This window comes from Panthera pardus, unplaced genomic scaffold (genome assembly GCF_024362965.1).
Source record: "Panthera pardus isolate Hobbes unplaced genomic scaffold, ASM2436296v1 HiC_scaffold_18, whole genome shotgun sequence".
Classification (NCBI taxonomy): Eukaryota; Metazoa; Chordata; class Mammalia; order Carnivora; family Felidae; genus Panthera; species Panthera pardus.
This window is the reverse complement of record NW_026526743.1, coordinates 9,233,267-9,251,891: the sequence shown is the minus strand read 5'-3', so window position 1 is coordinate 9,251,891 and position 18,625 is coordinate 9,233,267. Positions and strand designations below refer to the sequence as shown.

General features: G+C 41.2%; 1 protein-coding gene across 1 annotated transcript; it reads right to left on the bottom strand.

Annotated features, from left to right (window-relative positions):
• Nucleotides 1–93: 93 nt before the first annotated feature.
• LOC128778051 (vomeronasal type-1 receptor 4-like) lies at nt 94–1,111 on the bottom strand. The gene has a single exon (XM_053906308.1). It carries the CDS (start codon nt 1,109–1,111, stop codon nt 170–172), a length of 942 nt encoding a protein of 313 aa, XP_053762283.1. The 3' UTR covers nt 94–169.
• Nucleotides 1,112–18,625: the final 17,514 nt, after the last annotated feature.

The following is an 18,625-nucleotide window of genomic DNA, read 5'->3' as shown; positions in this document are numbered from 1 at the left end:
TGATAATCATATAATATTTCATTTATAATTGCATTTCACTTATTCATTTCACAGCAGAAGCCTAGTCTGTGTTATCACCCTCTTGTAATATGACGGTTTCAGGATTGTGGTTAAACCATCAAATGAATTAATGAATAAAAAAACTAATTGTTGTGGATATGCATATTATTTACACATTTATGATAAATTTAAGCAATTTTGTATTTCTTTTCTTGACAAAGCAGAACCGGGACAATCTAGAGTCATGGCTCATGAAGATGTAGGGACTTACAGTTGGAAAACATGCGGTGATTAGTGTAGTGGTGTTCATCAGCCACCAACTGGGATTGTCAAAAATCACTGAACAATTGTGAAAGATGAAGGAGAGAATGCACAAAAATACAAAGGTGATGACGAGGATAAGGATGCTTTGGGTGGCTGTAGACTCAGGGGAGGATCTGGTGGAGAGATTGTTGCTGTGAATGTATTGGACTTGCTGTTTGTGCCTGTGCAGGATTAAGACCATGGAGCCGTTGGCCCAGATCATGAGCCCCAAACAGAAACCATCATGGAATAATACTGATGCTAAATGCAGTAACTGTGCTATGTAGTCAGGACCTCTAGAATAACAATAGCCATAACTCTTTGCCTTTGTGACATTTGGGTGGCTCCACTTGCCAGTTATATACATAGGAATGATAATACTAAACATAATGTTCAGGATCCAACAGAGGATGTTGGAGCTGCCCAGGTACTTGGAAGCTTTCACTTTTAGCCCTCCCCACCTGGAATCCCTGGGACTGATGATGATCGTCTGGAAGAGGCTCAAGAGGCAGACAGTGCCAATGGACACATTCCTGCACACTCTGTGAACATAGAAAACAAATTTGCATCTAATATCATTGAGGAATTCTTTTAGTCCCCGAACTGCCATCATGTGGGGGACTCCTTTAGAGAGAATGACCAAGGAGTTGGCTATAGTCAAGTGCTTGAGAATAAAATCCGTGGACCTGAACCCCCATCCCGTTAGAGAAAGTAAGAGATAACGGTAAAGAAGATAAAAATTCCCCAGAAGTCCAACTATAGTCTGTAATAAGAAGATCATTACCATTACCAAATCAATGGCGGTCATTCTTCAAAATCCCAAGGAGTGAAATTCTTCTTCTGAGCCAGGTTCCTGCATGGGAACAGGAGGCGTGAGGCACATGTCATGTTGGCTGGAATTCAATGTTCTCCACTAATTTTAGTTCATACTTGGAAATATCTACTCAATGATTCTTATTACGCGTTTTTAAGAGTTGAATACATCACCTTTGAAAAGCTCTCACGAAATACAAGTCACTCCAATGAGGCCATACCTATAATAAATTCTGTGTTCTTCATAACTCCATGAGACAGGCAATAGCGTTATTTCTATTGGAAAAATAGGGAGGACTTGGACAGATAAAGTTTAATGATTTCTCTAAATGTAAGCCATATTATGGGCAAAGGGTGGACTTGGCTGGTAAAAAGACAATGAGTTAAAAGAATTTTTTAATGTTTATTTATTTTTGAGAGAGAGAGAGAGAGCGAGTGGGGGAGAGGCAGAGAGGGAGACATAGAATCTGAAACAGGCTCCAGGCTCCAAACCATCAGCACAGAGCCCGACCCGGGGCTCAAACCCATGAGTCATGAGATCATGACCTGAGACCAAGTAGGACGCTTAACCAACTGAGCCACCCAGGCCCCCAAAAACAGTGCATTTAAACACTAAACTGTTCTGGAGCACCTGGGTGGCTCAGTTGGTTGAGCGTCAGACTTCAGCTGAGTTCAGGACCTTCAGGTTCAGGAGTTCCAGCTCTGCGTTGTTGGCTTCACTGCTGTCAGCACACAGCTTGCTTCTGATCCTCTGTCCCCCACTCTCTGACCCTCCCAACCACCCCCAGGTCTCTTTTTCTCTCAAAAATAAACATTTAAAAAAACCCACTAAACTATTCTAACATGACTACTTAACTGTGTTCCTGAAGAATACAGATGTATGTTTATTCATTTTCATACTTTGTCTTATTCTAGATTGGTTTTACTTTGTTTTGCAATTTTGTGTGACAAGTTTCCGTTTATGTGTATAGGCCGTTACAAAATACAAATATAGATTTAGATTTCATAATAAAATATTGATACATTAATTATAGTATAATTCTGTCAGGGACTGCATTATGACAAATTATCTTTAAAGAAGGTACAATTGGCTCTATTCTGGGATGGCAACAGAAACACTAATATGCTTTTCTGCTGGGTGAAATATGGCACCTATCACAGGAATCATTTAACACGATGTCGGTCCCTGAACTGTGGGACATGAACCACAGTATGTGATAAAATCATGTAAGGTAGAAACTAAACATTAGCATTTTCAAATCATAAACTAACCTGTTTATTAATACATGGCTAAAGTAAAAAGTGCTAACAATAAGGCAAGATTTATGAACTATTAAAATATAGACTCATTTCAAAACAGAATCTCAAGAATGTGATGTATGCGTATTTTATAAATTGAAATTAAAAAGTTTAAAATTCATGAGATAACTTATTTTTTATTTGAGAGACAGAGTGTGTAAGCAGGGTAGGGACAGAGGAAGGAAGAGAATCTTAAGCGGGCTCCATGCTCAGCTCAGGAAGCTCAATCCCACAACCCTGGGATCATGACCTGATCTGAAATCAAGAGTCAGACCCTCAAACAAACTACTGAGCCACCCAGGTGCCATGAAATTTTAAATCAGATAGTACATCAACAGATACATTGGGCCTAAAGCCACTATCTGACACCAATTGTTACTCTGTTATCATTTCATTTACTGCTGTTTCTCACTAAAATGAACATATCCTGGATATTCTCAATAGGAAACTATCACTGTCTCCATTAAACACTTAACACAGTCAGAGAAAGCCTTTCTACTCTTGCATTTATCATTTGGAAATACCCTTTTTACACAAGGTTAGAGGATTCCTGTGGTTTCATCCCACTTTTTTTTTTTTTTTTTTTTTTAACAACACAGAAGTGTTACAGGCACCTCTGGCAATCCTGAGAATTTAGTCTATGATTCCTGTAACACAGCGGGAACAACAGATTGATTTTGGTAGTTCAGTCCTAAACACTAGGAACCAGGTTTCCTTATCACTTGATTAAATACCAATAGTCACTTTCAGTGAGGATTACACTAAACACATCAGGAGCCATCAGAGATTGGTAAATGTCTACAACCCCTTCTCTCTTTACTAGTTCAATTCAAGCCTCAGAGTTATACTTCCTTCCCTTGTGTCTTTGGCTCTGGACCAGGTTGAAACACAGAAGAATCTTTTTTTCCCAAGATGACCGCTTACCCAGACTCCTGATACCATTCCTTGGTTGCAGACTCTACCTCTCAGACCAAAATAGAAAATACTCACCTGACTTCCTCTGGCTGTCAGCATGGATGTCAGAGTGACAGTTGCAACAGCCAGCATATGGAATAGGGAGGCAGCCAGACCACTAGATATGTGTTTGTGGTTCTGCGACATCGCCTCCCTGTGGAACTGCATTGTCTCTTCACCTGTAGCTGCAGTGAGAAAACAGCCTTGGTGAACTGAGAATATTTGTGACAAACTTTTTTTTCATCAGTTGCCAATTACCAAAAAAGCAATTACAAGTTTGTAGGTATTATCTCCAAAGAGATCATTATGGAGTTTGGAAGAAGCTCTTCCTTTTATCCCTGGAGACAGACAGGGTATCGGATGGAAGGAGCAAGAAATTCTGAGGTCTGACATGTGAGAAGCTGGCAGGGGAAGCTCATGTGTCTCACTGGATTCTCTGCTCTCCAGAAAAGTCTCCCCCCCCCCCCAACCCCCACCGCCCAAAGTGAGTTCTGTCTTAATCTTCAAACCACTAAGCCACACCATCATTTAATTAACGGGAGAGTAGTGGAAACAGATGACATACCTGAGAAGGATTTTGAAACTGATAGATGTCAAGGAAGCACAGATGACAATTTTCACTGGAAATCTCTGGACGAGAAACCCACAGCCCAATGGCAATTGATTTGGAAGTCTAGATGATGTGGAAAACTTATAACAATATGTAATCTCCCCATATTCACTCTTCCCTATCACCCCCAGTAGGGATATGAATTATAAATAGAACAAAATCCATTGAAAGATAGAGGTTTATGAACTTGCTAATAAAGCATGGCTTTATAGGCAGGATCAGATGATTTGTACAAATAATTCTTACAATTCCTTCAGCTATGAGATAAGCCAATGCCACTTCCTCAATTCTAGAACACTGAATGATTACCAGTCTCATGCCCTTATTTATTTATTTTTTTTCCTGAATTTTCATAAGGAGCCTTGTTTTCTTCTGTAATTAACAACAACAACAACAACAACAACAACAACAACACCCTATGAGTTCTAATTAGTCCATTGCTTTTTCCTACAAACAAATGCCCACTATGATCCACATTCAGTATTTAATGCACCCCCAATTTCAAAGTCAGGGATTAATACCATAATGGTGGACAAGCTCTAGTACACACACGCACATGCACACACACACACACACACACACACACACACTCTAATTTATACCCTTACACACATATGCAAACACACATGTGCATGTACACCCACACAAATACAGTCACACACCCTCACATACTTAACCACACACACACTTACATAGACTTTGCTTTATAAACTCAGACTCCTCCACGGCTTAACACATATCAACACATATTTGCATGTGTACACCCTATGACACGCAGTTACACAAAGTCACACACCATCATCGCATGTGTATCTGGATAAGATGTTCAGAAATGGAAAATAGTTTCATCACACCACTAGATGCCCCAAAAAGGGCGTTTTTCACCTTTGTTACTCCTTCCATCTCTCCAATAACCTGTAAAGAGGGTATTTACGAAGCACAATATTTCAATTGTGCTGTGAGCACTGTCATTTCCATTCAAGGCACATAGCTGCAGAGCTGTGATATCAGGAGAGTGACCATGCATGTGTGCATGTGAGGGGATGGGAAGGGGAAGTGGGGAGAGAGGGGTAAAGTGAGAGCAAGGGAAGGGGAGTATAGGTAACGGTGCAGACAGCCCAGGACATGGAAGGAGAGGAAAGAGGTTACAAGACACAAGAAGGCTAAAGTCACAGAGTGTTGAAGGGCAGGATTTAAGAGCACAAGGGGCAAAGTGTGCCAGAAAGTTCAGGGAGCTGGAGATGCATGCTGGGTGGATGGCTTACAAATATGATGGAAATAAGTGGGTTAAGAGGGAAAAGATCATGAGAAAAAAGTGGTTATGATTCCAAACCAAAGACCCACCCAAAAGGGAGAACTACAGACCAATTTCCCTGATGAACATGGATGCAAAATCTTCCAGATACTAGCCAACCAGATCCAACAATACATTAAAAGAATTATTCAACACAACCAAGTGGGATTTACCTCGGAAACAGGGCTGGTTCAATATCCACAAAACAATCAATGTGATACATCACATCAATAAAATAAAGGACAAGAACCACATGATCTTCTCAATAGATGCAGAGAAAGCGTTTGACAAAATACAGTATCCTTTCTTGATAAAAACCCTCAAGAAAGTAGGGATAGAAGGATCATACCTCAAGATCATAAAAGCTATATATGAAAGCCCCACCACTAATATTATCCTCAATGGGGAAAAACTGAGAGCTTTCCCTGTAAGGTCAGGAACAAGACGGGGATGTCCACTCATGCCACTGTTAATTCAACATAGTATTGGAAGTCCTAGCCTCAGCAATCAGATAACACATAGGAATAAAAGGCATCCAAATCAGCAAAGAGGAACTCGAGCTTTCACTCTTTGCAGACGACATGATACTCTATATGGAAAACCCAAAGGATTCCACCAAAAAACTGCTAGAACTGATCCTGAATTCAGCAAAGTCGCAAGATATAAAATCAAGTGCACAGAAATTGGTTGCATTTGTACACACCAATAATGAAGCAACAGAAAAAGATCAAGGAATCAATCCCATTTGTAATTACACCAAAACCCACAAAATACCTAGGAGTAAACCTAACCAAAGAGGTAAAAAAAAATCTATACACTGAAAACTATAGAAAGCTTATGAAATAAATTAAATAAGACACAAAAATATGAAAAAATATTCCATGCTCATGGATTGGCAGAACAAATATCACTGAAGGTCAATACTACCCAAAGCAGTCTATATATTCAATGCAATCCCTATCGAAATAACACCAGCATTCTTCACAGAGCTAGAACAAACAATCCTAAAATTTGTATGGAACCACAAAAGACCCTGAATAGCCAAAGCAATCTTGAAAAAGAATACCAAAGAAGGAGGCATCACAATCCTGGACTTCAAGCTATACTACAAAGCTGTAATCATCAAGACAGTATGGTACTGGCACAAGAACAGACACTTAGATCAATGGAACAGAATAGAGAACCCAGAAATGGACCCATAAAAAACATATGGCCAACGAATCTTTGACAAGGCAGGGAAGAATATCCAACGTAATAAAGACAGTCTCTTCAGCAAATTGTGTTGGGAAAACTGGACAGTGACATGCAGAGGAATGAACCTGGACCACTTTCTTACACCATACACAAAAAGAAACTCAAAATAGATGAAAGACCTAAACATAAGACAGGAAGCCATCAAAATCTTAGAGGAGAAAGCAGGCAAAAACCTCTTTGACCTTGGTCGCAGCAACATCTTACTCAACACATCTCTGGAGGCATAAAAGCAAAAATGAACTATTGAGACCTCATCAAGATAAAAACTTCTGCACAGCAAAGGAAACAATCAGCAAAACTAAAAGGCAACCAATGGAGTGGGAGAAGATATTTGCAAATGACATATCAGATAAAGGGCTAGTATCCAAAATCTATAAAGAACTTATCAAACTCAACACCCAAAAAACAAATAATCCAGTGATAAAATGGGCAAAAGACATGACTAGCCACTTCTCCAAGGAAGACATCCAGATGGCCAACCGACACATGAAAAAATGCTCAACATCATTCATCATCAGGAAAATACAAATCAAAACCACAATGAGACACCACCTTACACCTGTCAGAATGGCTGACATTAACAACTCAGGCAACAACAGATGTTGGCAAGGATGCGGAGAAAGAGGATCTCTTTGGCATTGCTGGTGGGAATGCAAACTGGTGCAGCCACTCTGGAAAACAGTATGGAGGTTCCTCAAAAAATTAAACTACCATAGAACTACCCTATGGCCCAGCAATTGCACTACTAGGTATTTATCCACGGGACACAGGTGTGCTGTTTTGAAGGGGCACATGCACCCCCATGATCATAGCAGCTCTATTGACAATAGCCAAAATATGGAAAGAGCCCAAATGTCCACTGACAGATGAATGGATAAAGTAGTGTGTGTGTGTGTGTGTGTGTGTGTGTGTGTGTGTATGTGTATACACACACACATGCAGTGGAGTATTACTTGGCAATCAAAAAAAATGAAATCTTGTCATTTGCAACAACATGGATGGAACTAGACGGTATTATGCTAAGGGAAATTAGAGAAATATCATATGACTTCACTCATATGTCGAATTTTAGATACAAAACAGATGAACATAAAGGAAGGGAAGCAAAAATAATATAAAAAGAGGGAGAGGACAAAAACATAAGACACTCTTAAATACAGAGAACAAACTGAAAGTTGCTGGAGGGATTGTGGGTGAGGGGATGGGCTAAATTGGCAAGGGGCATTAAGGAAGACACTTGTTGGGATGAGCACTGGGTGTTATACATAGGGGATGAATCACTGGAATCTACTCCTGAAATCATTATTGCACTATATGCTAACTAACTTGGATGTAGGTAGGTAGGTAGGTAGATAGATAGATAGAAAAAAGTGGTCAAAGACCAATAACGAGTAAAAGGCACCTAAGACTTAATGTCTGTGAGCAGTAGAAGAATGTGAGGGACAGTTTGTTCTCTGTGCTTAAGAGTGTGGGTTTTGTTTTTGTTTTTGTTTTTGTCTTTTTTTCTTCATTTGTTTCTTAAATTTCAAAAATGAGTGAAATCATATGGTATTTGTCTCTGACTAACTTATTTCTCTTCACATTATACCCACTACATCCATCAATATTGTTGCAAATGGCACAAATTCACTTTTTTTTCAAAAATTTATAATGTTTTTATTTATTTCAAGAGAGAGTGTGTGTGTGGTGTGGGGGAGAGCAGCAGAGAAAGAGGGAGATACAGAATCCAAAACAGGCTCCAGGCTCTGAGCTGTCAGCGCAGAGCCCGATGTGGGGCTCGAACCCGTGAACCATGAGATCATGACCTGAGCCAAAGTCGGACATTTAACTGACTGAGCCACCCAGGCGCCCCTAAACTCACTCTTTTTTATGGCTGCTTAATATTCTATTGTACATGTGTACAATATCTTCTTTATCCATTCATTTATTGATGGATACTTGGGTTGCTTCAATATCGTGGCTACTGCAAACACGGTGCAATAAATACAGAGGGTACATATATCATTTCAAATTAGTGTTTTCATTTTGGGGGGATAAATACTCTGTAGTAGAATTACTGGATCACAGGGTAATTCTATTTGTAATTTTTTTAGAGACCTCCATACTGTTTTCCACAATAGATGCACCAATTTACAGTCCCACCAACAGTGCTTGAGGGTGCCCTTTTCCCCACATCATTGACACACTTGTTATTTTTTATCTTTTTTATTTTAGCCACTCTGACAGTCGTGAGGCAGTATCTCATGGTTAAACTGTCTGCACAGAGGCCTCCAGAGTTGGGCCGATGTGGAGAGTTGCTCCCAGGTGAGAGGGAAAGGTACTCTCAGAGAATCTAGTGAGCCACACATGTTTTGTTGCCAGTCCCTCACATGTGTGACCTTGGTATTTCCTGCTCTCCTTCACGTGAGACCTGGTTTGAATCTAGGGTTGATAGAAAAGGAAGAGCCTCATCCAAACACTCTGGCAGTCTTTTACGAGATGCTAAGTAGGTACTTGTAATTGTTTTCAGTAAGTATGAACTGGGACAAATTTTTAAGAAATATTCTCATCTCCCCAAGGTGGCATTCCCATTGCTGCTACAAGGTGAGATGATAATTATGTTCCATGGGGCGGAGAGGCAGCAAATGACCATCACACTGAGACTAGAGTTCTGGTAACAGGGGTAACAGGAAGGAGGCAGGCGAGCGTGTCCTATTTCACTGTCAGAGGCAGAGTCTATAAGGGAAGAAGGTGTATCAGGAATCTGGGCAAATATTTAAATTGGAAAAAGAGACTCTTCTGAGTTTGAAACTGGTCCAGTTTCAAAGAAGGGAAGAGTAATTGCTGAGACATGAACTGACGTGTAAAGAGAGATGGGAGTTCAAGATTCTATACCAACCTCTGATGACTTCTTTATAATTTAGTGTAATCCACAATGACATTGGTTGTTGAAGTTTAATCCAGGTGGTAATGAAATCTGGTTTTCTGCTTATAGACTTTATGCTTGAGGACTATAGTTTTGAAATCAGTCTGTTGTTCAGTCTACCTTATAAGAATCATAGACTATCTTTTCAGGAATTGCTAGAAGTGTGCCTATAACGCTTCCATGCTTGTTATAAATAGTGGGATGAATCTATAGAAATCATCTAATTCTGTGCAGAAACAATGAGTCTGAAGGCAATTGCTAAACTAGAAAATGTTTCTCTAACTCTGGGTGCATGAAGGGTTTAGTGGAGACAGTGAATGGTTCTCTACTGAAAACACCTGTGTCTGTTGATTATGGTGAGACTGTTTCCCTCTTGTAGTTAGGGAAGCAGCATTTCATGAAAAGATAACTTCATAATGATTGGTTTCCAGGAACCTCTGTTAGGGTCAAATGTATCTTGTGACACACTCTCTGACTAAAAAGTATTCTTATGTCAATCCCAAACTCTGTTAATTATAGGTATATAATGCACAAGATCTCTCACCGATATATTCTATTTTTTATATATGCCTTATATTTAAAAATCTTTCACAAAAGAGGGGGTGCCTGGGTGGTTCAGTAGGTTAAGCATCTGACTTTGGCTCAGATCATGATCTCGCAGATCATGGGTTCAAGCTCCGCATCAGTCTCTGTGCTGACAGCTCAGAGCCTGGAACCTACTTCTCTTTTTTTTTTTTTTAAATTTTTTTTAACATTTTATTTATTTTTGAGACAGAGAGAGACAGAGCATGAACAGGGGAGGGGCAGAGAGAGAGGGAGACACAGAATCCAAAGCAGGCTCCAGGCTCTGAGCTATCAGCACAGAGCCCGATGTGGGGCTCGAACTCACGGACTGTGAGATCATGACCTGAGCCGAAGTCGGACTCTTAACCAACCAAGCCACCCAGGCGCCCCTGGAACCTACTCCTGATACTGTGTCTCCCTCTCTCTCTCTCTGCCCTCCCCCACTCATTTTTTCTCTCTCCCTCTCTGTGGGCATCTCAGTTTTGGGTGGGTTTTTTTTTTTTTTTTCATGTCTTGTGTCAGCTCTGTTCCAGGTTCTCTTGCCACAGATGGTTGTAAGATGGTGGTAGTGTCTTTCTCTAGACCAAGGGATGGATTGATTTCCTGACCAGTATAACAACAATTATACCTCCTTCTGAGACAAAAGTTGAATGGTTGTGTGTGATAAGTGGCAAATGATCTGGACTGAATTTCATCATCTGTGACAAAGATCTATTGTTTGTGTAGCATCTACCTGAGCCTCTTTGCCTCACCTTGTGGGATGTGGGGTGAGGAAGGGGCACGTGAACTGAAGTTTGTGCTTCCAATTGTACAGGGAATAATAAGCCCCTTTGTGGCCAATCCAGGAGTCTCACGCCTTCTGCTGACAGCTATGAAACTGGAAAGCTAATTTTTTTGGCTTGCAAATAAGTTATAAAATCTAACAGTCTTGCCAGCAGTCTTGGCAGTCTTGGTGACAAGGATGGGGTGGTGAGAGAGGCATGACTCTTTGTAAAGAAAAGGACAAGGTCCCTTTATGGGTCTGGTTAGGGAATAAGAGAAGATTCTCTGGGACCAGTAGCAAATTCTCTCACCCAGGTGTTGCACAAGGTGTGAGTAGGGCCTTCCACTGTCTTACTTGTTAAGGAGGCTGCTGTGTGAGAGGCAGGATTGAAGCAAGCAACCTGAATGTGCTTTGTTTGTTGTTCAGTCACTCCCTGGAGGAAGGAGGAAGGGTCTAGAAGTACTGCTCATTCTTCTTCTGATGCAGGGGAGGGAGGAACAAGGAGTCCCCAGAGCTAATAAAGAGGTTCGGGTGAATCAACATTATAAGTTAATGTGATTGAGCTGCACGCAGCCTGTAGCCCACTAGAAACCAAAAGGCAATGTGCCTTGCTAGCGCCTTGCTTACAGCACGGGGTCACTCTCTCCCTCTGGACCTCCTGATGTGTCTCTCAGCCTATCACCTCAGTCTCTCTCAGACTTCAACAGCTTGAGCAGCAAGCTGAATATGCTTGAGGGAGGGAAGGAACTCAAACTTGTATAGCTGTGTTAGATCAGGTGCCATGCCTCATCTTACTAGATGGGAGGGAAGGCTAAGTGACAAGGACTATAGGGTCAACTATGGTTGCAAATAGGCAGGAATAAAGAAACCTCTAAACCAGGCCACCCTTCAGTTTCTGGGATGTGCAAGGAGGAAGCCAGATCAGACCTTAAGGTGAAAAGCATTAAAGAATGAAAAGTAGGGGTACCCTCCCCACCTCCCTGGCCATCCCCACCTTCCATGTTAGCTTTTTCTTGCCCCTTGCATTTCCAAGCTCCTGTTCAGGGAATAACATAATCTTACTACAGCCTCTGACTCACACAGGTGTTAAATGTCCTCATCCGTGTTCACACAGGGAAAAAAAAGGACCCAAACTCAACTGATAAGGTGTGGGCAAGGTCCACAGTGACAGAATGAAGCTACAATGATGATGCAGGTGCTAATTCCACGTCCTCTTGCTGTGTCTACATCAGCATCTATAATAGGGATTGAGACAGTATGTCCTTGTACTTTCTGGTCCCGTAGTGTGAGAGGCGATTATTGCCATCTGCTGAGAAGTTGAAACCGTGCCCCATAGGGTTAATGAGGTTGAAACTGGCAAAAAATTTTAAATCTTGTTTTTCAGGAAACAAGATTGTGCCTTTTCAGACCCAACTAAAAAACCCACTAGCTGTCTCTACAGAAGCCTGGGCTCAAGGTCAACTGATATGGTTCCAGCCCATGAACAAGCAAGGTCCTGCATTGCTTACCTGAGATAATGAGCCCAAAACCCCATTCAGTTTGTACCAGCTCTCAGAGCATACCCATAGCCCTTCTCCTTGTCCTAAGATAAACTCCTGATGTCAGGGACTGAATTTTGCCCTATTCTTATGTTAAGTCTCCACCCCAAAGTGAACACAGAATGCATGTTACATATATTTGTTCAGTGTGCACGTTCCATCTTTCCTCATGAATAGTCATACCTTTTCTGGCCCTTCTCATCAATATGTATGTAATCTCAACCCCTATGATTATATATACATTAAAAAAAAACACCTCATTTTTTCCACCTTGGAGGAAGGGTATTTGAGGCTTGCCCTCCTGTCTTCTTGTCTGGCTGCCTCTCAAACCCTTTCCTTGCTGAAAGCCTGATGTCTCAGTGATCGGCTTTGCTGTGCATTGGGCAGATGGACTTGGGTTTGGTCTCAAAGTATTCAGGAGCTAAGCATGGAGCCTGCTGAAGATTTTCATTCTCTCTCTCTCTCTCTCTCTCTCTCTCTCTCTAGCTTGGTGCCTAGTTAAGCGTCCAACTCTTGGTTTTGGCTCAGGTCATGATCTCACAGTTCATGAGTTCGAGCCCTGTGTGGAGCCTGCTTGGGATTCCCTGTCTCTGCGCCCCTCCCCCCCAAAAAAATAAATAAATAAACAAATAAATAAATAAATAATCTCCCCCTCCCTCTGCCTCTCTCCCCTGTTCACATTGTCTCTCTCTCAAATAATTTTTAGGGATGCCTTGGTGGCTCAGTCGGTTAAGCGTCCGACTTCGGCTCAGGTCATGATCTCACAGTTTGTGAGTTCGAGCCCCATATGGGACTCTGTGCTGACAGCTCAGAGCCTGGAGCCTGCTTTGGATTCTGTGTCTCTCTCTTTCTCTGCCCCTTCCCTGCTCACGCTCTCTCTCTCTTTCTCTTAAAAACAAATAAACATTAAAAAAATATTTTAAAAATAATAAAAAATAAAATAATTTTTAAAAGTAAACAAAAACAAAGTGTTCAAGAGACACACTCCACTGTCATTTGCCCCCTGTGGGTAGGTCAGAATCTAGCACGATGTCTCTATCATCTGGTATCCAAATGCTCACCCTATAGATGGTCTTTTTGTTGGAAAGTAATAAGTCTCGGTATCAATAGCACTTAGTTGTCTGTATTACATCTCTGACACTAGGGAAGGCTGATAAAACCTGAAAATAATCAGAGTCCTGTCATCCAGTTAAAGTTTGTTGGAACTATATGGGCAGACTTATGACACTCGATTCTTCCAGTGACCAAAGAAAACTTGGTAATTTCGTCATTTGAAGCCTCTGGCAAAGGGAGACAGCCTGCATCTGAGGGCACCCCTTGGGGTCTTGGACTCAGAGCTGCCCTGTCACAGCTAATAGTGATGTGGATTCCAAAAGAGGCTACTTGGTTGCTACAGAGCTCTGATTAAAACTGAAGCCTGACCCGTAGAGAATGGACCTTCCTAGTCCAATATTTTCATTTTGGGGTTGATGAACTTAGTAGGTAGAGAATATCCAAGACTTTGCTTGCCAAATAGATATAGGGTGTGTGTGTGTGTGTATTTTTGGTGTGGTTTACAATTATAATTTACTCACACAATGGGATAATTCTCTAGTAATAAAAATGAATAAAATTCATTTGTACTCAACAAGATGGATGAATCCCATAAACTTAACATTGAGTGAAAGAAGCCAGACACATGGAAATACATACTATTTAGGTATGGATCCTTAAGAAGGGGTCTGAGCACTAAATTCCACCATGGGGTATGGCAGTGGCGGGGGTGTGTTTGTGTGTGGGGGGGGGAGGGTGTTCCCAACACCAACAAGTACTTCTCTGAGACACCAGCAGGGTGTCCTACAACTCAGCTTTAATTCTGACACCCAAGCTGGCATCAGATTCCACAGGTTAAGGGCTCAGTCCCACAAGACCACCCTCCTCCCTCACCCTTCAGATGCCACTTGCAAGTACAGGTTGTCAACCTGTGCTTCTGACTGACCAGCTATAGACCGGAGGTTCCAATGACCTCCACCTCCTTGGGTTCAGTTAATTTGCTAGAGCGGCTCACAGAACTCAGAAGTTTACTTACATGTATTGGTTTATTTGGATATGGTATATTTAAAAGGAAACCTGACTTGCCCAAGCAAGTTCTCGGCTATCCAGGAAAATTTTGGAGCTGTGTTCGATGGACATTTTATGCCACCCTCCAGTGCCTGAAGCAAAGCTTGCTGGCTGTATAGGGTGCCTGGTTCACCAAGGGTCTGCTAAATATCTGTCCCTTGTTCACTGATGGGTCACAGGAGCTGATGTCCTCTGGGCTCTGCGGCTGTTTAGCTTCAGAGCCAGCCATGCAGAACTGAAAGCAGTGCAGTCACTCCACTCAGGGGTCGGAACTCAGGGGTTTGGGTTGTTGCCCATGTTTTAGCGATTTGGTCTTCCGTGTTGGAAACTATAGACTGTCTGATTAATGACACCTTCTTCGGGGCTGTGAATCAGAAATAAATCTCAGCTGTTGCCCTGTTGTCTGAGCCACTCATTTGGAAGCCCATGGTAAGGACCTATTGTCTGAGCAGACTGACCACTGTCAAGATGCTGATCAAACCCAGCTCTCTGTTGATGCGTCGGCTACCATTGCATGCCAGAGTTGTGGCTGCAGGAAAAAGTTGACCCGTTTGTTTCGTGGTTTGGAAGGCTCCCAGTCACTCCTGGTGGAATGACTTCACTGGACCTTTGACCCGCCTGTCCAGTTTATTGGTCATGCCTCACTACTGCTCACACATTCCTATAGATTGACTCCAGCCATACCACTGTGCCCCTTGAAACTAATCTGTGTCGCCTTTTAGACTTTCCTGTCCGTTTGCACCCTTGACCATGTTATGCTTTTTATCACAAAAACCACTAAAAAATGGGCTGACCCATTTTACTTCCTTTCTTCCAGCTGGTCCAATGTCTTGGTTACAAGGTAATTTGGTGATTAGATGTTAGTGTCAAAAAGGGATAATCAAAAAGGGATTATCAGTTTCTCTCAGCTGCTTCCAGGAAAAGGAGGGAAGGAGCAGTGGGGATTATATGGATCTGTTTTCCAAATTTGAATTCCACACTGACCATTCCTGGGCATAATGTGGCTTTCCTTCCTTCAGTGGCCACCCCAGGCCAGATGGGTTTGTATACCTCAAAGTGGTAACCCAGCCCGAAGGGAGTTATGGGACCCAAATGTAAGTCTGGTTACATTTTATACAGAAGAATGTGCCCCTCTTATAACCTGGCTCTTTGGGATGAAATGTCTGGATAGAAATAAGAGATGATTGTGAAGAATAAAACTGTAGATCTTGAAATGGGATACATTGATTTCTGTAGGAAAAGGAAAAGCAAAAAACTGGCACCTGTTTTTACTTTTGTCTTGGTTTGTGTTTTAAGGAACATCTTAGCCCCAGGAGATACAAGGAGGGAGGGGGTTGATGATATTTTGTCTTTCCGAATCTCTGCCCCTAGGGCTTCCCTCCAGAAGCAAATAACCTCCATCCTGGTACAGCACTCTAAACCATTGCAAGTGTCTTAAATTTAATTTATAGCTGGTTCTGCCATCACACTTAAACTGAATATCTCCTGTGAGTAATCCTGGCAGAGGTGTCCATATCATCAGGAAAGAATCAGGTGAGTACAGTAAAACCTTGGTTTTCGAGCATAATTCGCTCTAGAAATAGGCTTGTAATCCAAAGCACTTGTATATGAAAACAAATTTAGGTAACATTGGCTCAGTTGTGATCATGTCATATTCGGCATCATGTACTACTTGTATCGCAAGAATCACGCATTTATCAAGTTAAAATTTGTTAGAAATGTTCGCTTGTCTTGTAGAACACTCAAAGACCAAGTTACATGCAATCCAAGGTTTTACTGTACTTTCTATTTCAGTCTGAGTGATGTTGTGTATGGGAAGGAGGCTTATCAAGAATCCAGGTAATTAAGTGTTCACATGTGGAAAAGCGGTTCTCCTTGAGTAAAATGTACAAACCTAGACAATCTTACAAGGACAGGAGATATATCTTGGAAAAAAAATTGTAGGTGGAGAACATAGGATTTCAGTTGCCATGATAACAATAACCCAAACCTCTTGGTTCCATGAAGGACTCTGAATATGAATATTATTTAGTGGGAAATGATAGAATGGCCACCAGGAATTTGTCAATAGAGATGATCTTCTTATCACAGACTTTAGTTGGAACCCTGGAGAATTTCTTTCTTATTTACCACTACCTTTGCTTCCTTGGATGTTATGTTAAGGTCTAGAGATCTGATTCTCAAGCACCTGATTTTAGCCAACTCCTTGTTTATTGTCTCTAAATGAGTCCTTCATACACTGGAAGCTTTTGGATTAAAGCTTTTTTTTTTTTTTTTTTTTTTTTTTTTTTTTAGTAATTTTGAATGTAAACTCTCTCAATATTCAGGGTTGCCAGAGGTGTGTCCATTGGCACCATCGGCCTATTGAGTGTCTTCCAGGCCATGACGATCAGCCCCAGGAACTCAGAGCAAACAGAGCTTAAAGTGTAAGGTCCCAAGTGCGTTGGCTCTTTGGTTACCCTATTCTGGACCATACAAATGCTTGTAAGTATCATAATTCCTATGTATGTTTCTGGCAAATGGGGCAGCAAAAAATATCCCAAAAGCAAAAGGATCTGGCATATTGTTCTGGAATGGTTGGTAAGAAAATCACAGTTATTCCATACAGAATTGTTATCTCTCTGGATGTTGCACATTTGTGACTTTACAAACTTCTCCAGAAGCTCCATGACATTCATCCTATACAGACGCATATTCACAGGACCAACTTCTCTGCCAGGTCCTCCCCTGAGACCAGGGCCACCTGATATGTCCTTGTCTTAGTGAGCACCTTAGTATCCTATTACATCATCTCTTTCCTCTAATTCAATTTATATGGTGGTTTTGGAGAATTCCAGTTGCTGGTTCCTGAATACCTCTGCTCTAATGCCTTCATGCTTCTCAACTGTTAGCCCCTTCAATAGTTGGCACACCCATTTATCCTGGTTCTGTTGTGTCTCCTTTACCTCTAGAAGTTATATAAAATCTCTCAATCTTGGAGTATCTGGGTGGCTCAGCGGGTTAAGCATCCAACTCTTGATCTCAGCTCAGGTCTTGATCTCAGGGTCATGAGTTCAGGCCCTCCACATTGGGCTCCATGCTGTGAAGATGTGAAGTGTACCTTAAAAAATAAAAAGAATAAAATCCCCCAATCTTGTTTGACAGATATAATTTTATGTTTTCTCCTCACAATTATAGTCACTTATTCAGTCATCCATCTCAGTTTTAAGTTCCAATAAGCTATCACATAACTGTGAGAATGTGAACAGTGAGAGTCTCTGCCCATATAAGAGCTATAATTTAGTAGGAGCAGCAGGCATTGAAAGAAATACTGTGCTCAATTCTTTAAAGAACCACATATATATACATATATTATATATTAATATAATATATAATATATTAATTATATATTATATACTAATATTATATATTATATATATTACATATATAATATATATTATATATTTTTCCATGTTATTAATTAATGTAATAGAGAAGCTTAGAACCTATAGTATAAAGAATAATGCCCCCCCCCCCCAAAGATCTCTGCATTCTAATTCCTGGAACCTTTGACTATGTTCCCTTACAAAGCAAATGAGACTTTGCAGATGCGATTAAATTAAGGATCTTGAGATGCAGAGAATATCTTGGATTATCTGCATGGGACAAATTTCAAGGAGAGTTAGCCTCAGAGTGCTGGGATATGAGAAAGACTTGAATAAAGAGCATCTTCGTCAGTGGGAGCATCTTCATTCACAGCATGAATATATCAATTCTTAATGCTAATAATCTGCAAACCCAATGTAATACTAATAAAGGCTCACCAACGTATGTATATGTACGTGAGGGTGATACATGTTTTGTATCCGAAAATGTGGAGTCCCCCAAACTAGAGTTAAATGCATAGCAGTTACACCTAGACAAAATTTAGTTTGAGTATGTCATTGGGTTTCCCACTGCCTTCCTAGGTTCAGGGTGGGGCAGTTTTCCAGGGGAATTCAGACCCACCGTAAGATGCCTACTGGTCATCAGAAGCCCATAGTTTTCTCCTATTCTGTTTAATAGCTTTCCATCCAGAAAAACAAGTGTCAGTAGGCTCTGGCAGTAATTCGGGTGTTGCTAGGTGTTGCTAAAGTTGTTCTTAGGAGAAAAGAGGCTACCGGCCGTGGATATGATGGCTGCCTACTTGCACTCCCCCTGTAGCACGCTCCTGTGAAAATGGTTTCCTTCTTATTATGGAACACTTATA